Source organism: Dipodomys merriami, unplaced genomic scaffold, assembly GCF_024711535.1.
Source record: "Dipodomys merriami isolate MVZ:Mamm:240054 unplaced genomic scaffold, mDipMer1.0.p SCAF_44, whole genome shotgun sequence".
Classification (NCBI taxonomy): domain Eukaryota; kingdom Metazoa; phylum Chordata; class Mammalia; order Rodentia; family Heteromyidae; genus Dipodomys; species Dipodomys merriami.
The window spans coordinates 2347625-2366711 of record NW_027206002.1 but is presented as its reverse complement, the minus strand read 5'-3'; the positions used below and the strand labels follow the sequence as shown (position 1 = coordinate 2366711).

The 19087-nt window shown below is 42.3% G+C and overlaps 2 protein-coding genes and 1 long non-coding RNA gene across 4 annotated transcripts in view; 2 read left to right on the top strand and 1 right to left on the bottom strand.

The window, feature by feature from the left end:
* Window positions 1–4710, top strand: part of Vdac1 (voltage dependent anion channel 1) — a 35362-nt gene extending 30652 nt beyond the window's left edge. For both annotated transcript variants that reach the window (XM_069993742.1, XM_069993741.1), the window contains exons 8-9: window positions 2629–2686; window positions 3759–4710. In XM_069993742.1, coding sequence (XP_069849843.1) covers window positions 2629–2686; window positions 3759–3850 — 150 coding nt within the window. In that variant the 3' untranslated portion in view covers window positions 3851–4710. The remainder of the gene's footprint in view (window positions 1–2628; window positions 2687–3758) is intronic.
* LOC138807913 (uncharacterized) lies at window positions 4441–8610 on the bottom strand. Its single transcript, XR_011366339.1, has 2 exons — window positions 8513–8610; window positions 4441–5641 (listed from the first exon to the last, which is right to left on the bottom strand). It is a non-coding gene; the product is annotated as an uncharacterized lncRNA (long non-coding RNA).
* Window positions 8611–8704: 94 nt separating this feature from the next.
* On the top strand, window positions 8705–18201 carry CUNH5orf15 (chromosome unknown C5orf15 homolog). Its single transcript, XM_069993740.1, has 3 exons — window positions 8705–8872; window positions 13324–13841; window positions 16734–18201. Exons 1-3 carry the CDS (start codon window positions 8737–8739, stop codon window positions 16863–16865), a joined length of 786 nt encoding a protein of 261 aa, XP_069849841.1. The 5' UTR covers window positions 8705–8736; the 3' UTR covers window positions 16866–18201.
* Window positions 18202–19087: the final 886 nt, after the last annotated feature.

Sequence of the window (19087 nt, the reverse complement as noted above, 5' to 3'; positions counted from 1 at the left end):
GCATTGTGGGGAGCCTTTTACATGTGTTTTATTGTATTTAATCCCATTTGGAAGAGCTCCTTTGTTACTTTTTTTTGGCAGTCCTCAAGCTTGAACGCAGGGCCTAGGCACTGTTCCTAAGCTTTTGTGCTCAAGGCTGGTGCTCTACCACTTTGAGCCACAGTGCCATTTCTGGCTTCTTGGTGGTTAACTGGAGATAAGTGTCTTCATGGACTTTCCTGCTCTGGATGGCTGTGAACTGTGATCCTCAAATCTCAGCCACCTGTGTATGTGTAGCTAGGATTATAGGCATGAGCCACTGGTGCCTGGCTTCACAGTTTTTGTTTTTTTTTTTTGCTCAAGGCTGCTAGGCAGTACTACTTGAGCCACAGCTTCACTTCTGTCTTTCTGCTGGTTAACTGGATATAAGAGTTTCTGGAATTCATCTGCCTAGACTGGCTTGGAATCATAATCTTCATACTTTTTTTTTTTTTGGATCCAGTCGTGGAGCCTGAACTCTGGGTCTGGGTGCTGTCCCTCAGCTCTTCAGCTCAAGGCTAGCGCTCTACCTCTTGAGCCACAGCGCCACTTCCGGCTTTTTTCTTTTTGCTTATGTGGTGCTGAGGAATCGAACCCAGGGCCTCAGGCATGCAAGGCAAGCGCTCTACCACTGAGCCACCTTCCTAGCCCCAATAATCTTCATACCTTAGCTTCATGAATAGCTAGGTATGAACTACCAGTGCCTGACATAATTTTCTTTTTCAAGTTATATCTCTTTTTATGTATGAGAAACTGGAGGCTTACAGAGGTTGACTGACTCAGTCAAAGGCACAGTATTGGTTCGCATTGGGGCCTGGATTGGACCATGCTAACTTGCTAACCAGACCTTTTTCCATGACTCAAAATGTAACAGAGGGAGCTTTGCCTGAAACCTAGAGTTCTGTATGCTCAGCTTAATTTTCAGTCCCTGCAGTGCACATTAAAAAAATTAGTCATAAGCCAGGCACTGGTGGCTCATGCCTGTAATCCTAGCTACCCAGGAGACTGAGATCTGAAGACAGTTTTATTCCAGCTCAAGCAAGAAGTGTGTGGGACTCTTATCTCCAATTAATCCGCAGAAAACCAGAAGTTGCACTGTGGCTTTAAGAGCTAGAGAACTAGTCTTGAGCAAAAGAGCTCAGGAACAGCATCTGAGTTCAAGCCCATGATACCCCCTACACCTGCAAAAAAAAAAAAAAAATCAGTCATAGCAATGTGCTGTTGGCTCATGCCTATTTTCTTAGTTATTTAGGAGGCTGAGATCTGAGGATCATGTCTCAAAGCCAGTGGAGCAGAAAAATCCATGAATCTTATATCCAATTAACCAACAAAAAGCCAGAAGTGGAGCTGTAGCACAAGTAATAACACTAGATTTGTGTGAAAAAGCCAAGTAAGAGCAGGAGGTCCTAGTTCTGGTACAAAAAGAAAAAGAATGCTGGACACTGGTGGCTCACGCCTGTCCTAGCTACAGAGGAGGCTGAGATCTGAGGATCACATTCAAAGCCAGCCTGGGCAGAAAAGTCCGTGAGACTCTTATCTCCTTAACCACTAGAAAACTGAAAATGGTGGTGTGGCTCAAGTGGTAGAGCGCTCGCCTTGAGCTGAAGAGCGCAGGGACAGCGCCCAGGCTCATAGTTTAAGCCCCATGACCGACCAAAAAAAAAAAAAGAAAAAAGAAAAAAAAAAAGAATTCAGTCCTTAGATCAGCATAGTAGTGTATGTCTATAATCCAAGCACTTGGGAAGCTGAAGCAAAAAAATTAGAGTTTCAGGCCAGCCTAGGCTACAGAGGAGCTCCTGTCTGAAAAACAAAAGATAAAGAAATCAGTAATTGGGGCTGGGAAGGTGGCTTAGTGGTAGAGTGCTTGCCTAGCATGCATGATATCCTGGGTTTGATTCCCCAGTACCACATAAACAGAAAAGGCCGGAAGTGGCTCTGTGGCTCAAGTGGTAGAGTGCTAGCCTTGAGCAAAAGAAGCTCAGGGACAGTGCCCAGGCCCTGAGTTCAAGCTCCAGGATTGCCCCCCCCCCAAAAAAAAAATCACTGATCAGATGTCATCTTACACTATAGCATTTCTCATGAGTCTTGCTTGAATGGTTATAGTTTTTGCAGTGATTCCTGCCGGGCTAATTTCTGTTGTCAGGGGACACTGTAGGCTGCACCCTGCTCTGGGTGGAATGAGGAAGTCTCATGTTGCCAAATAGTTCCTGCTTGCTTAATCTGCAGAGAGTTGGGTTCTCCTGAACTGGGAACTGAACTTCTCTCCTTAGCATGAGGCACTTTAAAACACAAGCAGAAGAGACTTGATTGGATGTGATGAGCAAAACAGAATAGTTAGAAGGAATACTGCCTGCCAAAAGCCTTCATTCTCCCTTGCTTTGTTTCCAGTCTAAGAGTGCACAACAATTTGAGCAGGAAAATGTGTACTTACATTTGGTACATTTTCAAATTGAATTTAATGAATCCTATAAAGGAAGTGGTCACCAGGGGACGTAATTTGATTTTGAAGCTTAGAGTTGGTTGATTAAAAAGCTCTTATTCACTTTCAAGATGTAATTTCAAAACCCTTCATGTTTTCACTTGCTTGGCCTTATCTCTTTTTCTATTTAGGCCAAAGTGAACAACTCCAGCCTGATTGGACTAGGGTACACTCAAACCCTAAAGCCAGGTATGTCTTAACTCCTGTGAGAAGTCAGTTCTCTGTTAAAAAAATGGGGTGCTGGCTTGCTGATATATGCTATTGCTTATAAAATGCCTGTAGTAGGATAATTGTAAAGGATTTTTTTTTTTTTGGTTGGTTGTGGGGCTTGAACTCAGGGCCTGGGTGCTCTCCCTGACCTCTTTTTGTTCAAGGCTGATACTCTATCACTTGAGCCACATAGCTCAAGGTTTTTTTGGTGGTTAATTGGAGATAAGTCTCACAAACTTTCCTGCCTGGGTTGTCTTTGAACTGCAATCCTCAGATCTCAGCTTCCTGAGTAGGATTACAGGTGTGAGCTGCTGGCACCCAGATATGTTTTTTGGGGGGCTATTTTCTCCTGTCCTTTCTTTGCAGCGTATGAAATACTTGGTATTTATCTCTAATAGGTCCTCACAGCTAGCTTATAAATCATCACATTGCCCAAAGACAATAAAATGAGTGGTCTGCAGTTGTTCTGCACCGCTGGCTAGGCCAGTCCGTGGTGTATGAGAGATCCAGGAGCACCACCACCTTGAACCCTGTAAGGTTGACTAACATAATGTTGGAATCAAGTTGCCTTTGGGAGAATTAGCCCGTTAAATTTAAGATTACAAACTACTCACAGGACATTCATTATGTTTATGTGTGCATGCACGCTGCACGCTGTGCATGTATGTACACTCTGTGAAGGTGAATGCCAAGCCTCAGGCCTGATTCAGGGTTGGAATTTCCTCTCGGGATGATTGTGCAAGCAGTAAACTGTGTGGTACCAGCGAGAGACAGGCTAAATTGCTGTAGTGAGACAATGAGAGAGAAAAAAAAGCAGGAGGCCCGGAAGTGTATCTGGGTAGATTCTCTGCTCTGTGGAACGGGGCTAGTTGTTATGTAAGTTCCTGCTAGGACATCTGCTGGTCAAATGGCATTTTAAAATGAGCAGCACAAGAGTCAGGTAGTTTGGCTTTGACCAATCATGTCTGGAGCAAGTTCTGAATTTGGGGTTAACTTTTCTTTTCTTTCCTCCATCTTTTCCCCTTTATTCTCTCTGGCTTCTGCCCTGCAGGTATCAAACTGACGCTGTCAGCTCTGCTGGATGGCAAAAATGTCAACGCCGGCGGCCACAAGCTTGGTCTAGGACTGGAATTTCAAGCATAAATGAATACTGTACAATCGTTAATTTTAAGCAGCATAGCTACCTTCAGAGTTTAGTGTACCTTTTAATGTTGTCTGTTTGGGATGCAAGAATGCTAAATATTATGTTAGATCTCCAGGTTTAAAGATGATTCAGCTTTAAGGTGTTACAGAAGAAACCCGATTCCAAAAAAGATCCTTTCAGCTGTAGCATAGGGGAGAACTTAGTAGCCCCTCTAAAGATGCCAGGTTTCTTCATTTTTAAATCTAGGAATTGCGGCAAATGGAAACTAATAATGAACTGTAGGCTCTTTGTTAATCTGTATTGAGTCAGTGAATGAAATTGTGACTTCTTGAGATTCGAACCTTGCTCTCCTTAACTCTTATGATGAGAAGTTCTCATTGCTTGATGGTGTGTAAGACTCATCTGAAAGGGACTTTTTCAGACAGATCTTCATGCCCCAGTTTCCACCCTAGCCCATCATCCAACCTCTTTTACAACCAAAAGTAGTCAGCAGGGTGTGTTAGTTATTTCTTTTTGTGCCATTTTTGGGTGGAGAGGGTGGGTATGATGAAGCCAATAATTCAGGACATAATTCTTTTTCGTGTTGTGGTTTTTCTTTTCACCCTTGCACGGAGTTTGAAATCACTTCCAGGAGCTCCAGATACACACTGGAAAGAACCTGTGTGACTGTAATCACATGGTGACAACACTAAAAATCTAAATTGGACTTCTGTTATATTCTCACCACTCAATTTATTTTTTAGCAATTTAATGGGTACATTATAGAGTCTTCCATTTTGTGTGGAATTAGGTCCTTCCCCTTCCAATGCTGTAATTAACATCACTTAAAATAAAACTTGAATAAAATATTGAAACCTCACCCTCCTGTTGTCATTATTAATAAAAATAGAAATGAACAGAGCATTGGTTTTGATTTATTCGTTGTTCCCTTATTGGTTTTTCTCTCATTATACAAAAGACTACCAAGAATTTGAAATGACACGTAGGGCCAAGCCATATACCTGTTAGGGTTGTGAGTTGTTTTGTTGTTGTTGTGTTTTTTTTGGTCAGTTGTGGGGCTTGAACTCAGAGCTGGATGCTGTTCTTGGGCTTTTTTGCTGAAGGCTGGTGCTGTATCACTTGGAGCCACAGCACCACTTTCCTTTTTTTTTTTTTTTTTTTGGTGGCCATTGGAGATAAGAGTCTCATGGACTTTCTGCCCTGACTGGCTTTAAACTGTCATCCTCAGATCTCAGCCTCCTGAGTAGCTAGGATTACAGGTGTGAGCCACCAGCACCTGGCAGGATTGTGATTTTTTTTTTTTAAATTTTTTTTGGGTCTGGTTGCGGGGTCTGAACTGTGGGCCTGGGTGCTGTCCCTCAGCTCTTCAGCTCAAGGCTAGCACTCTACCACTTGAGCCACAGCACCACTTCTGGCTTTTTTTCTTTTTGCTTATGTGGTGCTGGGGAATCGAACTCTGGGCCTCATGCATGCAAGGCAAGCACTTTACCACTGAGCCACCTTCCCAGCCCCAGGATTGTGATTTTTGAGGCCAGACTGGGCTACATAGCCAGACCCTATTCCAAAGCAAATCATAAAACCTTCACTTGTTTATATTTTTTGCAGGCGCCTAGGCAGGTGTGTGGGCTCTGCTCAGGTTCTCATAATGCTTGAAACTGGGTTGCCAACCAAGTTTTGTTCTCATCAGCAAAATGCTCGACATCCTCCACATGGTTTAGCAGGAGTTCTTTTTTGGTTGTAGCATAGAAGTCCTTATTTCCTTGTCAACAGCTCGGGACCATTCTCTGGGCCTGGAGCACACCAAAATGTTACCTTTATATCTAGTACCAGGAATACAAAAACTGCCTCCTGTCTAATTCCTCTTATACTTGAAATCTCTTCCAGGAAGATCTCATCCTTTTTTTCTTTATGTGTCAGTACTCAGAGCTTTATGCTCTCAGCTTTCTTGCTCACAGCTGGTGCTCTACCACTTGAACCATACATCTGGTATTTTTTGCTAGTTAATTGTAGAGGGAGTGACATGGACTTTTTCTGGTTTCAAACTGACTGTCTAGCTCTCAGCCTTCTGCATATACAGGATTACAGGAATGAGCCATTACCTTGTTCCCCTTCCCTCCCCCCCCCCCGCCCCTTTTTTTGTTGTTGTTGGTTGTGGGCTTGAACTCTGGGCCTGGGTGCTATCGCTCAGCTCTTCAACTCAAGGTGAGTGCTCTACCACTTGGGCCACAGCACCACTTGTGTTTTTCTGGTAGTTAATTGGAGATAAGAGTCTCATGGACTTTCCTGCCTGGGCTGGCTTTGAACTGCCATCCTCAGGTAGCTAGGATTACAGGGGTAAGCCACCGGCACCTGGCTACCTTGTCCCTTTTAAGGGCTGATTAGATTAGGCATTCTCCCTACTCCCAAGGATGATTTTCTCTTCCAGAAAGTTAAGTGCTTGGTGAAGTAACCTAATCAGGTATAAAAAAACCCATTATATTCATTAGTTTCTACCAGTAGGCCACAGCCAGGGGTCATTTTGGAGTTTGCTCTAGAAGTTCACATACATGCAAATTAAATTTATGTTTGTGTAAATTTGTCCATTTTAATGTTCCTGATACACTATTTTTGTGTGTGTGTGTGTAAGCATACATCAACATCTGATAGTCACATTTAGAAATAACAGCTGTTATCCCTCTGAGTCTGACACTCCCTGATTTAAAATTAACTTGATTGTAGAATTTCATCCATAATGCCAGTGATTTATACCTGCACATTGTCCAACCTCAACAAATAACTCCATTTTTGCTTTTAGGCAGATGTTTTTTTTTGGGAGGGGGGTACTGGGGCTTGAACTCAGGGCCTGGTTACAGTCCCTGATCTGCTTTTGCTCAAGGCTAGCACTCTGCCACTTGATCCTCAGTGCCACTTCTGGCTTTTTCTTTGTATGTGGTACTAAGAAATCAAACCCAGGGCTTCATGTATGCAAGCACTCTACCACTAAGCCACATTCCCAGACCCTGAATTTTTTTTTTACTTTTTTGATGTTTGAAAGTGGTATTTCTAAAGTATCAGAGCTTTGTGAGGTGGCTCATGCTACTTGGTAGGCTGAGATCAGGAGTCAGAAACAAGGCTAGTCTGGGTAAAAGCAGACCCCAATATGCTGAGTATGGTGGCTTATCTTCCCAGTTATTTGGTAAGCATAAATAGACTGCAGTCCTGGCTGGACTAGCATACAAGACCCTATCTCAAAATTGACCAAAGCCAAAAGGGCTGGGTGCATGGCTCAAGTGATTGCCTGTCTAATAAGCTCAAGGCCCTGAGTTTAAACCCTAATACTTCCCAAAGAAGAAAAAAAGACCAGATTTTTAGTATTTTGTTAAGCTGTCCAGAAACTGTGCCCCTCAGTGTTTGTCATAATGTCATCAGGCTTATAAGGACATGCAGCTGTTATATTTTGAAATACACACACACACACACACACACACACACATATATATATATAAAGGTCCTCTGAATATGAGAAAATATTTTACATACAAGTTATTTATTATATGCCTATTGTATGCAGTGTGTTGTGATATCACCATGCAAAACATTCATTAAAAGATTTGAGGCAAATTTGTTATGGGGACAAATGAGCAAAGTATCAAAGAAGAGGACTGCAGTGTGTTAAATTTATAACAGCCTTCTTCAAGTCTGAAACAATCTCCAAACAAGTAGAAGTTAGGACTGAAGCGGCTTATTCCTGAAAATGAATGGTGTTTTCTGTCTACTCAAACTCCTGGGCACTTGGCAAGATTGTGTGCTTTGGCTAACCTGGAGGGTTGCAGTAAGGGCACCATTCCCTCAAAGGGCTCCTGGTAGACTTCTGAAAATGAGATGAATGACTTCTTAGTTTTCTTAACAAGAGTTTATGTGTTTCTGTGCTGTCCTGGGGCCAGATAAATGGTGTGGGGAAACCTGATTGGGAACACAGGCCCTTCTCTGTAGAGGTAGCTCCATTGTCTTTGGGGACAGCAGCACTCTTCTGAGGAAATGACACAGGGCTGTGGACACAATAAATATGGACTTTGTGCTACACTGATTTCCTGAAAATTGATGAATGGAAGCTTGTAGGTATTTATGAAGGAAACATTCACAGAACATGCAGAACAAAAGCATTGTGTCAGGGCCCTAACAAAACTTCTTGGGAGTTTCTGAATCTTCATCTAGCAAGGCTTTTAGCTTACAAAATTTAAACCGCAATAGGAGTGTATTTTAGAAAGTCTGGAAGCTAGTTTTCAGGACTGCCTTCCCTGGTTTCCCTTCATAAACATGTACATGTGTATATGTATATGTATATACATATACATATACACATATGTATATACATATACATATACACATATACATGTGTGCGTATTATATATATATTATTATCAGATATATGGTTTATAATTAGGTAGCTATGTAAACTAATAACTAATCAACTATAGCTATATATAACTTAACCATATACGTAGAACTCTGTAACATATCTTAGGTAATGTGTTCTTTACATTATAGTCTCCCTCACCAGGAAGTAAACTGCATATGCTTGGGGTCCATTCACTGTTGTACCCGAAATATGAACTGAGTATTTGTTGAGATAATAAATGACTGCAGGGGAGGCTAAGAATGATGAAAATTCCATCACTTACATGTGTCCTCCATCGACATTTTCCTTTCTTTTGCCTTTTGCGGCGGAAGGCGAGTTCGCTCCCGCGAGTGACCTGTCACGTGGGAGGCAGACCGGCGCCCTTTCAGCGGCTCCGGCACCACGTCATCACGCTGGGACGTAGACGACTCGGGCGCGGCGCCTTACGCATGTCCGGCGTCATGACGCAGAACCTAGCAACAGCGCAGGTTCCCGGCTGGTTCCGTTATGGCGGCTGCCGCCCTGGGGAAGATGAGAGGGGCCATGCCAACCAACCTGCTGCCGGTGTTGGGCATCCGGGTCCCCGGCGGGCTGGCGGCGCCGCTCGTCCTGGCGCTCCTGTTGGCTTCTGCCGTGCCTGCTGGTAAAGGGGACGCGGTGGCCCGATGGGCGTGAGGAGACGGCGAGGGCCGGGGCGCGGGGTCGGTCGGGAGCCGGGCCGGGCCGGGGAAGGCGCTTCCGGGTGTCCCGAGCGGACCGAGCGGTCTCTGGGCGGCCGGGGCGACGGGCGGGTGCGGGGTGGGGAGTGGGGCGAGTGGGGTGGGGAGAGGTCCGAGATGGTGGGACTTCCCAAGGCCTGAGAGGACAGGTTAGGAGATGTACGGCGAGGGGGAGTGGCGGCGGCGTCCCGAGCCTCTTGACCCAATGGCGGTCGTGGAAATCTCCAGTTTATTTTCATTTATTGATTGATTTATTTTTTTTTTGTGCTGGACCTCCCGAGGCTTGAACTCAAAAATCCTAAACTCAACATGCATTCGACACAAAGGAGGATGATTTAAGCCTGGAGCTGGTGGCTCACGCCTGTCATCCTAATTACACCCCAAGGCTGAGATCGGAGGATCAGGGTTCAAAGCCCGCCTAGGCAGGGAAGTCTGTGAGACTCTTATCTCCAGTGAACCACCAGAAAACTGCAAGTGGCGCTGTGGCTCCAAGTGGTAGAGCGGCTGGCCATGAGCAGAAAATACTGTGGGACAGCGCCCAGAGGCCCTGAGTTAAATCCCCTCGACTACGACCACTGCCACCCCCAAAAAGAATAAACCTACTATAAACATTGGTGTATGGGTTTCTGCTTTAACATGCATTTTTATTTCTCTGGGATAAATGTCCAAGAGTAAAATTTTGACTTAGATGCTAGTTGCGTAGATAAGTTTTTTTTTTTTTTTTTTGACATGCTTCTAAATTGTTTTCCAGAGTGGTGATTTTGTTTTGCCTTCCCACCAGTAACAAGTTTTCTCTTCATCCTTACCACCTTTTGATATTGTCATTATTAGGTTTTATTTTAGCCAGGCTGATAGATATGTAGCAATTGTGATTTTAATTTCTTTTGTTGAGATTAATTGGAAGTAAGAGTCTCATGGACTGTCCTGTCTGAGCTGGCTTTGAACTGCTATCTTTTGGGATATGATACCAGTGATGTGTGAGCTGGGAATGTGGCTTAGTGATAGAGTGTTTGCCTAGCACACATGATACCCTGGGTTCAATTCCTCAATACCACATACACAGAAAAAGCCAGAAGTGGCACTGTCGCTCAAGTGGTAGAGGGCTACCCTTGAGCAGAAGCTTTGCGACAGTGCCCAGGCCCTGAGTTCAAGCCCCAGGACTGGCTATGAAACAAAACAAAAAACAAGTGATGTTGGGGCTGGGAAGGTGGCTCAGTGGTAGAGTGTTTGCCTTGAATGCATGAAGCCCTGTGTTTGATTCCTCAGCACCACAGAAGCAGAAAAAGCTGGAAGTGGTGCTGTGGCTCAAGTGGTAGAGCACTAGCCTTGAGCTGAGGAGCTGAGGAACAGCACCCAGGCCCAGATTTCAGGCCCCAGGACTGACAGAAAAAAAAAGGAAAACAAGTGATGGAAGACTTTTGTAATTATACAGCATTGATGAAAAGACTTTTTTTTTTTGCTTCTCTTTTTTCTTCTCTCCTTAGACATTGAATATTCTAATGATTATTTAACATGTTAAAGAATGTTGAATTGTTACCCCTCCCCAGTCCCCCCCCTCCCCCAAGTCCTGGGGCTTGAACTCAGGGCCTGGGCACTGTCCCTGAGCTTCTTTTGCTCAAGGCTACCACTCTACCACTTGAGCCACAGGGACACTTCCAGTGTTTTCTGTTTATGTGGTAGTGAGGAATTGAACCCAGGGCTTCATGCATGCTAGGCAAATACTCTACCACTAAGCCACATTCCCAGCTCAGAATTTTTTTTTGTTGTTGTTGGTCATGGGGCTTAAATTCTGGGCTTGGGTGCTGTCCTGGTACTCTTCAGCTCAAGGCAAGCGCTCTACGGCTTGAGCCACAGCACCACTTCCAGCCCAGAATTGTTTATCATTGCTTTTACTAATCAATACTGTATTCATTGATACTTACCTTCAGAATTATTGAAAATACTTCCTTGTTATTTAAGTATGACTTTTGGAAATCAGTAGCCTTAAGTGCCATTAATATGAACTTAATATCATAAGAAGGTATCAGTAGAGTAATGACTAAAATTTGGAAACTGTCATAATAGTCTATTTTTTCACTGGTTTGCTTTTTTTTTTTTTTTCTTTTTGTCGGTTGTGGGGCCTGAACTCTGGGCCTGGGCACTGTCCTTCGGCTCTTTCAGTTCAAGGCTAGCGCTCTACCACTTGAGCCACAGGGCCACTTCCAGCTTTTTTTTTTTCTGCTTCTGTGGTGCTGAGGAATCGAACCCAGGGCCTCATGCATGCAAGGCAAGCACTCTACCACTGAGCTACCTTCCCAGACCTAGAACAGACTTTTTTAGACAAGGTTTTTTTTTTTAAATTTCTTTATTGAGATTAAATGATTACATAAGTTTCATAATACTGTGGGATAGTGATACTTAGCTAAAGTCACAAACACATTTTAACCTTCACAAGGCAAATTGTTATCATCATGGTCTATAAGGCTTGTGAACCCTACAAACTTTGACAGTACACTATTTCTTCCAAACAGGGTGATACGTACATATCCTTTTGCTTAATGTAAGCTGTTCCTTCTTTCTCATTCCTTCCCTCCCATAGCTGCCCATGAGTGGCTTATTTTCATCACTGTCCAGTGTAGCTGATGGGCCCCTCTGCTGTATTTTTTTTCACCTGTTAACCTCTGATCTTTAGACAAGTTTTTTTTTTTTTTTTTTTGTCGGTCGTGGGGCTTGAACTCTGGGCCTGGGCGCTGTCCCTCAGCTCTTCAGCTCAAGGCTAGCGCTCTACCACTTGAGCTACAGCGCCACTTCCAGTTTTCTGGTGGTTTATTGGAGATAGGAGTCTCACAGTCTCTCCTGCCCGGGCTGGCTTTGAACCGCGATCCTCAGATCTCAGCCTCCTGAGTAGCTAGGATTACAGGCGTGAGCCACCAGCGCCCGGCTCTTTAGACAAGTTTTTAAGTTCACATAAAAACAAATATACAAAGAGTATTCGGATATCTGTATATGCCCTTCACAGTTTGCCTTAGATCTCAGCCTCCTGAGTAGCTAGGATTAGAGGCATGAGCCTCCAGTGCCTGGCTTGTGGTTTTAATTTGTGTCCCTAATGGTTAATTTTTTTCATGTCCTGTAAGCATTATGCCCACCTTTGTTCCTCAGCTCCACCCAGACCTGAGCTCCTCCCTGCCCTCAGTTCCCGCCATACAGCTGTATCCTCCCTCTCTCCACCAAGACCCACCTGAACTCCCATCTATCTCACTTCCTATTCCAGACCCTGCTACTATCTAGATAGTGGAGGCTGCCATGTGCGTTCTCTCCGGGGCACATATGGCTCCTCTAATAAACCTTGTAATAATCTTTCTTCTGTGCCTGCCTGCCTCCGCATGGTCCCCTGGGATCGATGTGACGGATCCTTTTGTGTACTTCAGTAAACGCACTGTGCTGAATAGGTAGCAGCACAGTAAAATAATTTATATGTTTTGGTGCCATTTCCTATACCTAGATTGCCTTCCTCAATCTTAAAATTTGTCTAGTTGTCACTTAGCTTTCAATTTCTAATTCTTTTAGGATTTTTCTCCTGCTTCCTTTGTATCATTTTTCTTTTAAATTTGAAGGAAGGAGTCTTTCAGTTTATATATCATTTAGAAATGATATCTATAGCAGCTTATAGCTTCTCTCTCTGTCTCTCTCTTTCTTTCCAGTTCTAGGGTTTGAACTCAAGGCCTGGGTGCTGTCCTTGAGCCTCTTTGTGCTCAAGGCTAGGATTTACCACTTGCTTTACTACTTGAGCCACAGCACCACTTCCAGCTTTTTCTCAATAGTTTATTGGAGATAAACTCTCCTGCCTGGGCCGACTACTAACCTTAATCCTCAGATCTCAGCCTCATGAGTAACAAGGATTACAGATGTGAGCCACCAGCCTCTGGCTATAGCTTAAGTTTGTTATATAGTGTTGAAAGTATTAGGTCTGAATTCCTTATCTTTTATTTTTTGTGTGTGATCTGCTTGAGCCAGGATCAGGCCACCTCCCCTTCTGTTCTGGGATGGGTGATCTTAAATGATGATGAAGTCCAGCCTCTGTTAAAGGAAAACAATGTGGGGATGGGCACTTAGATCTGACTCTTCTTTCAGTACAGGCTATGCTACAGATATGCTGCACATTGTTACTATCTGGCAAAGCAACTGTCACTTAACAATAGCAGTAAGGGACCAGTTGTGGTGGTGAAATCCATGATCCAGGCAGTCAAGAGACTAAAGATAGCCATTGAGATTGCAGAAAGTTATAACTCTTAGCAAAGAGGAATGCTTAGTGAAAATGGGTACAGAAGCTTTTTGCTTAGTGGAGTTAAAGATGGAGATTCTTATATAACGTTTTTCTTTATTTCCTATGTATTAGGAACAGAACCCACTGGCCAGCCTGTACAAAATACAGATATTTCTTCTTCAAACATGAATACTTTCTCACAGGAAAACAAAACCAAACCTTCTGTTTCTCAAATCAGTACCACTCTCCCTCCTCCAACTAGTACAGGAAAAAGTAGAGGAACATCCGTAGCTCCCCGTCCCTCACCTACTACCTCACTGTCCCAAGAGGAGGCTGAGAACAATGAAGATCCTAGCATGGAGGAGGAGGATCTTCTTACACTGAATAGTTCTCCATCTACCGTCAAAGACTCTCTGGACAATGGGGATTATGGAGAACCAGACTATGACTGGACCACCAGCCCCAGGGACGATGAGCCTGATGAGACTTTGGAAGAAAACAGGGGTTATATGGAAATCGAACAGTCAGTGAAATCTTTTAAGGCCCCATCCTCAGAAGTAGAAGAGGAAGATAGCCACTTCTTTTTCCACCTTATTATTTTTGCTTTTTGTATTGCTGTTGTTTATGTTACATATCACAACAAAAGGAAGGTAAGTTTGAGACTTTTTAAGTCCTTTTAGTTTTACTATCAGTTATTTTCAAATTATTTTTTAGTCAGGTTAAAAGTGGTGGTAAAAAGTTGGGTGTCTAATCAGTTTATAAATCTATGATATATTTGAACAAACTACAGACAATAGAGGAAGAATTAGGCTGGCAGCATAGCTCAAGTAGTAGAGCACGTGCCTAGCAACTGTGAGGCTCCAAGTTTAATCCCCATACTGCTAAAAGATAAAAAAAAGTCATATTATTTCTTTGAACGGACAAAGTCAAAGCTCATTTGTGTGTGTGCATGTGTGTGCTGTGTGTGCATGTGTACATGGGTATATGTGTTTTGAGACAAGATCTTTCTGTGTAGTCAAGGCTAGTCTGGAATCCATGATTTTCCTGCTTCAGCCTCCTGAGTCCTAAGATTATAGGTATGTGTCATTATACTTTGTTCCCTGGTGATTTTTTAAAAAATGGTTTATCTTATTTAGTATCACTGTTCCAGTGGAAATACTTGTGGAGCAAGAAAGTTTATTTACAAATTTTACCTTTTATTGTTGACCCCAATGATTTTGCAATAACTTTTCTGTTTATGAAAGTATTACATGTTTATTTTATCTAATTAAGAAAATACAAGAGCTTAGTAAAATTTAGGCTGGGTATACTGGCACATATCTATACCCTAGGATTCAGGAGTTTATGGCTGGGGGATCATACATTTGAGACCAGTTTACATAGTGAATTCTAGTATAATCTGAACTACATAATGAGACCTGGTCTCAAGAAAATCAAAGAAAGGGCTGGGAATGTGGCTTAGTGGTAGAGTGCTTGTCTTGCATGCATGAAGCCCCGGGTTCGATTCCTCAGAACTACATAAACACCACATAAACAGAAAAAGCCTGAAGTGGTGCTGTGGTTCAAGTTGTAGAGTGCTAGCCTAGAGCAAAAGAAGTTCAAGGACAGTACTCGGGAAAAGAAAGAATTTAAGCAACTCATTACTATCTAGAGCATTATTAACATTTAATGTGTAGTGGTGCTGTGGCTCAAGTGGTAGAGTGCTAACCTTGAGCTGAATTGCTGAGGGACAGCACCCAGGTCCAGAATTCAAGCCCCATGACCAACCAAAACAAAAAACAAACAAAAAATGACTTTGGAAACATTGAGGAAAAATTGAATATAGCCTATACAACATTTAATGTGTTTCTGGTCTACAAATATAAATATATATGTATGTTACAACTTTTAGATAGTTTGTTTTTGTGGGTTTTTTTTTTTTTTGGTGCTAGTACTGGAGCTTGAACTTAGGTCTTTATGCCCTCCTTTGGCCTTTTCTTTCAAGACTGATGCTCTACTACTTGAGCCACATCTCCACTTGTGGCTTTAATTTACTGGTTAGTTGGAGATAAGAGTGTCACAGAGTTTTCAGCCTGGGCTTAGCTTTGAACCTTGATTCTCGGATCTCAGCTAGAATTATAGGTGTGGGCCACTAGTGCCCGGCTTCATATCTCATTGAGTTTTGTATTTTGATTTTTGTCTAATAAATCATGAGCATTTTTTATAATATTTAAAAAGTATGGTGAATCAATTCAGTTATTTTCCTATTAGACATTTAGATTATTTCTATTTTTGGTTCAGAAATAATATTGTGGTGAACATTTCTGTGCTGTGTTTGTTTGGTTACATGAGGCAAAGGAGGCATAGATAGGTGGTTCATTTAACATGAGGGCACAACTCATTACAGTCCCAGAGTTGAGCAGTTGAACATTTCAAAAGTCTTAGTGGGGAATGAAGCACATATTTCCTTTTTAATAGTTAGTGCTCAGGAAATCTTAGTTCTTGACTTGTAGCTTGCTTTGTGATTTCTGTTTTTTTTGTTGTTGTTGATTGTGGAGCTTGAACTCTGGGCATGGGCACTGTCCCTGTGCTCTTCAGCTCAAGGCCAGAGCTCTCCCACTTGAGCCACATAGCCACTTCAGGTTTTCTGGTGGTTAATTGGAGATAAGAGTCTCCCAGACTTTCTTGCCCGGGCTAGCCTTGAACTTCGATCCTCAGCCTCCTGAGTAGTTAGGATTATAGGCATGAGCCAGCAACGCCCAGTGTACACTCTCTCACTCTCTCTCTTTCTCTGTGTCTCTCTCTCTCTTCCTTTGCCCTCTGTCCCTCTCTCTCCCTCTCTCTCCTTCTCTCCCTCTCCCCCTCTCACTCCCTCTCTCTCCTCTCTCCTCTCTCCTGGGGCTTAAACTCAGGGCCTGGGCTCTATCCCTGAGCTTCTTTTGCTCAAGGCTAGCACTCTACCACTGGAGCCCCAGAGCCCCTTCTGGCTTTTTCTGCTTATGTGGTACTGAGGAATCGAACCCATTCCCCCTGGCTTTGTGATTTCTTGTAAGCCATCTTCCTCTGGAAGACCTTGATTTTGTTACTTGGAAATGAGAAAACTGGGCCAAATAATTTCAAAATGCCCCTCTACCTTTGAGATCAGTGAATCTAACAATAGAAATCAGCAAAGAAACTGAGTTATTTGTGGTTACTGAGCTGTGTTCCTAGCTTTGTAAGTATTGGAGTCAGTGTTTGGTGCCTAGCTTTCTTTATTATGAACTCAGGCACTAATTAAACACACAGGTTCCTGGGCTCCACCTCAGGTTCTAAGCTCAGGCTCTGAAGATAGAGCCAATGGAATGGAGTCTTCCCAAACCTTTTGAGTATCCTGACATTTGAGAAGCATTGTCTGATCTTGTTAACAAGATAGAAAACAACATAGTATTTTTGATGTTACTTCATTTTTGTGATTGGGAATCTAGAAGAGAGACAGAGAAAGAAGGAGAGAACTTGCTACAAAAAGTTTTAATATATCTTCTGTTTTCTCTTTTGCATATCTAATTAATGTTATTTTATTCCAGATTTTCCTTCTAGTTCAAAGCAGGAAATGGCGGGATGGCCTTTGTTCCAAAACAGTGGAATATCATCGTCTAGACCAGAATGTTAATGAGGCTATGCCTTCTCTAAAGATTACCAATGATTATATTTTTTAAAGCACTGTGATTTGAGTTTGCTTATTATGTCATTTTATTTGCTTGACTTTTTATATATGATATTGTGCAGATGTTTGCCACAGGCATTTGGTACTTAAATGAGAGGTGGATCTCTCTTTTGCCTTGGTGCTTTGGAAATTAAATGTCATAAATACTTTTAGAGCTGAATTAATCAGGTGTCCAAAGTATGAGTTAAGCATCACCTTATATTTACAGTTTTTATTATTTTCCATTTATTGTTTTTCCTGAAATTAATACTACTTGTAAAAGATTCCAAACTTAAAAAAAATTCTAACATATATAATACTGCTGATTCAGACCTACTCTTTGCCATCCAAATGCTATTTTTTAAAGCACTTATTTCTTATTGGTCCCACACTGTAAGTACAAGGGTATTATGTGTGATAATGTTTTGCATTAAATTAATACTTTTTTTCTCTTAAGAGAACTCTGGATATTTTTAGGGAATTAAAACACAAAATAGTGATTTTGTTCAATCGGACCACAGTTTTAGGCAACACATTAAATATGTCAGAAACTCTGGCAAAAGAGAATATAGTTTGCAGTGAACATAAGATAAAATATCATATAGATAGCAGTTTTTGGTTTGAATTACTGAATTAAATTTAGAGGTGGAAACTGATAAAGAACTAAATGCGTGAACAGTTAATTTTAGCAGTTCATTTGTAGCTCTGGTCTCAAAGGTTTCAAGCAATGGGAAGAGTTTAAAGTTACATTTGTTCACTTTGTTTCTTACTGTGTAATAAGATGGAATAAACTTTTAGGTCATTATCTTTTAAATATATCATTTAAATAATATATATAGGCCTTTCAAATTAAAATTACTGGAAGTGGTTTGTATACTTAAAGGATATATATCCATACATACATAGTATACATTGTGTACACGTATATATGTATGTATACACGTATATATGTATGTATGCACAATGATCTTCCCATGCCTATCTTGTTTTATTGTTGGTTGTTTACAGCAACTGGAAATTATTTACTATATTTCACTTTAGCCTGTGTTTCTATCATAAAGAATTGATCAGTATGTAAATATGTGATTTGAACCCTGTTGTCATGGAAACCTTATCTTTACTGTGTGCTAACCAAAGCCCAGAGGAGCCAGTGGTCACATGCTTTGGGTAGAGCTGGAGTAGCAGTGCCGTCCACCATCCTCTCCAGCGGACAGCTGACTTTCAATAAGGGAAGCACAATGGATATACACCTGAACTGTTTTATTGCAGCAATTTTTTTCATATCTGAAATTGTATTATTTAATATTTTGAATAAGATTTTAAAAAATAAATGGCAAAGATATAAATCAGTGCTTTTCCAAGCATGTTTCATTTCACTGTAGGAACAGCATAGTCCCACATCTGGGAGGAAGTGAGCTGAGTAGCCTGTAGTCCCTGTCAGCTGTAGAACCCTGCCTGCAAGGAATGCCACGTCCATTTCAGCAGTTTTCTTAGGCTTACTGCTGGGTGCTGACATGTATTGACACTTTAGCAAGGTAGCATCCTTGGCTCCCTTTTTCTAGAAGGCTGCCTCTGCCTGCAGGACCATTCTTGGTGCATCTAGGGCCATGTAGCACTGTATTTCTTCTTGCAGTTTGTGGTACAAGTTCCAATGCTGCCATCCAATGGCCTTTGGCTTGGAGCATCATGTCTAACAGATTGAAAATGCTGCTGGACTGACAAGGTATTTGAGCTGCCAGAGGGGAGGAATTTAGAACCTACATTTGAGATGCCAACACTGAAGCACCTTACTCATCTATCGGTGATCTGCTCACATCTTCTAGATATGCTTTCTGGATAGACCAGTGTTCAGTGTTTGCCGTGATGGCATAATGGGTTATCCCATAGTTTCTGTGTCTTAGCTGAAAAGGAAATAAACATTGAATATTTGTCCTGGCAGGCAGGCTGGCCTGTCTTGACTGGGTTTTAGGAATCAAGGTGTAGAAGTGTGCACAGGCTCTTTTGTGGAATGTATGACTTGCCTCACAGAGTGTTTGAGGACAGGATATGGCTGTTACTTACTTCCTGCCTTCCAACTTGGTACTGCCTGGCATTTTTCCAGGCCTGAATTGGGGCTTGAACTCAGCCTAGGCGCTGTCCCTGAGCTTCTTTTGCTTAAAGCTAGCGCTCTACCACTTGAGCCACAAAGCCACTTCCTGATTTTTCTGTGTAGTTTATTGGAGATGAGTCTCATGG

Excerpts from the sequence above, each read along its gene's own strand:
- CUNH5orf15 (XM_069993740.1), top strand. The coding sequence starts at position 8,737 with ATGGCGGCTGCCGCCCTGGGGAAGATGAGAGGGGCCATGCCAACCAAC. Across the intron at positions 8,873-13,323 it reads GGCTTCTGCCGTGCCTGCTG|GAACAGAACCCACTGGCCAG; the intron begins GTAAAGGGGACG and ends CCTATGTATTAG. Across the intron at positions 13,842-16,733 it reads CATATCACAACAAAAGGAAG|ATTTTCCTTCTAGTTCAAAG; the intron begins GTAAGTTTGAGA and ends ATTTTATTCCAG.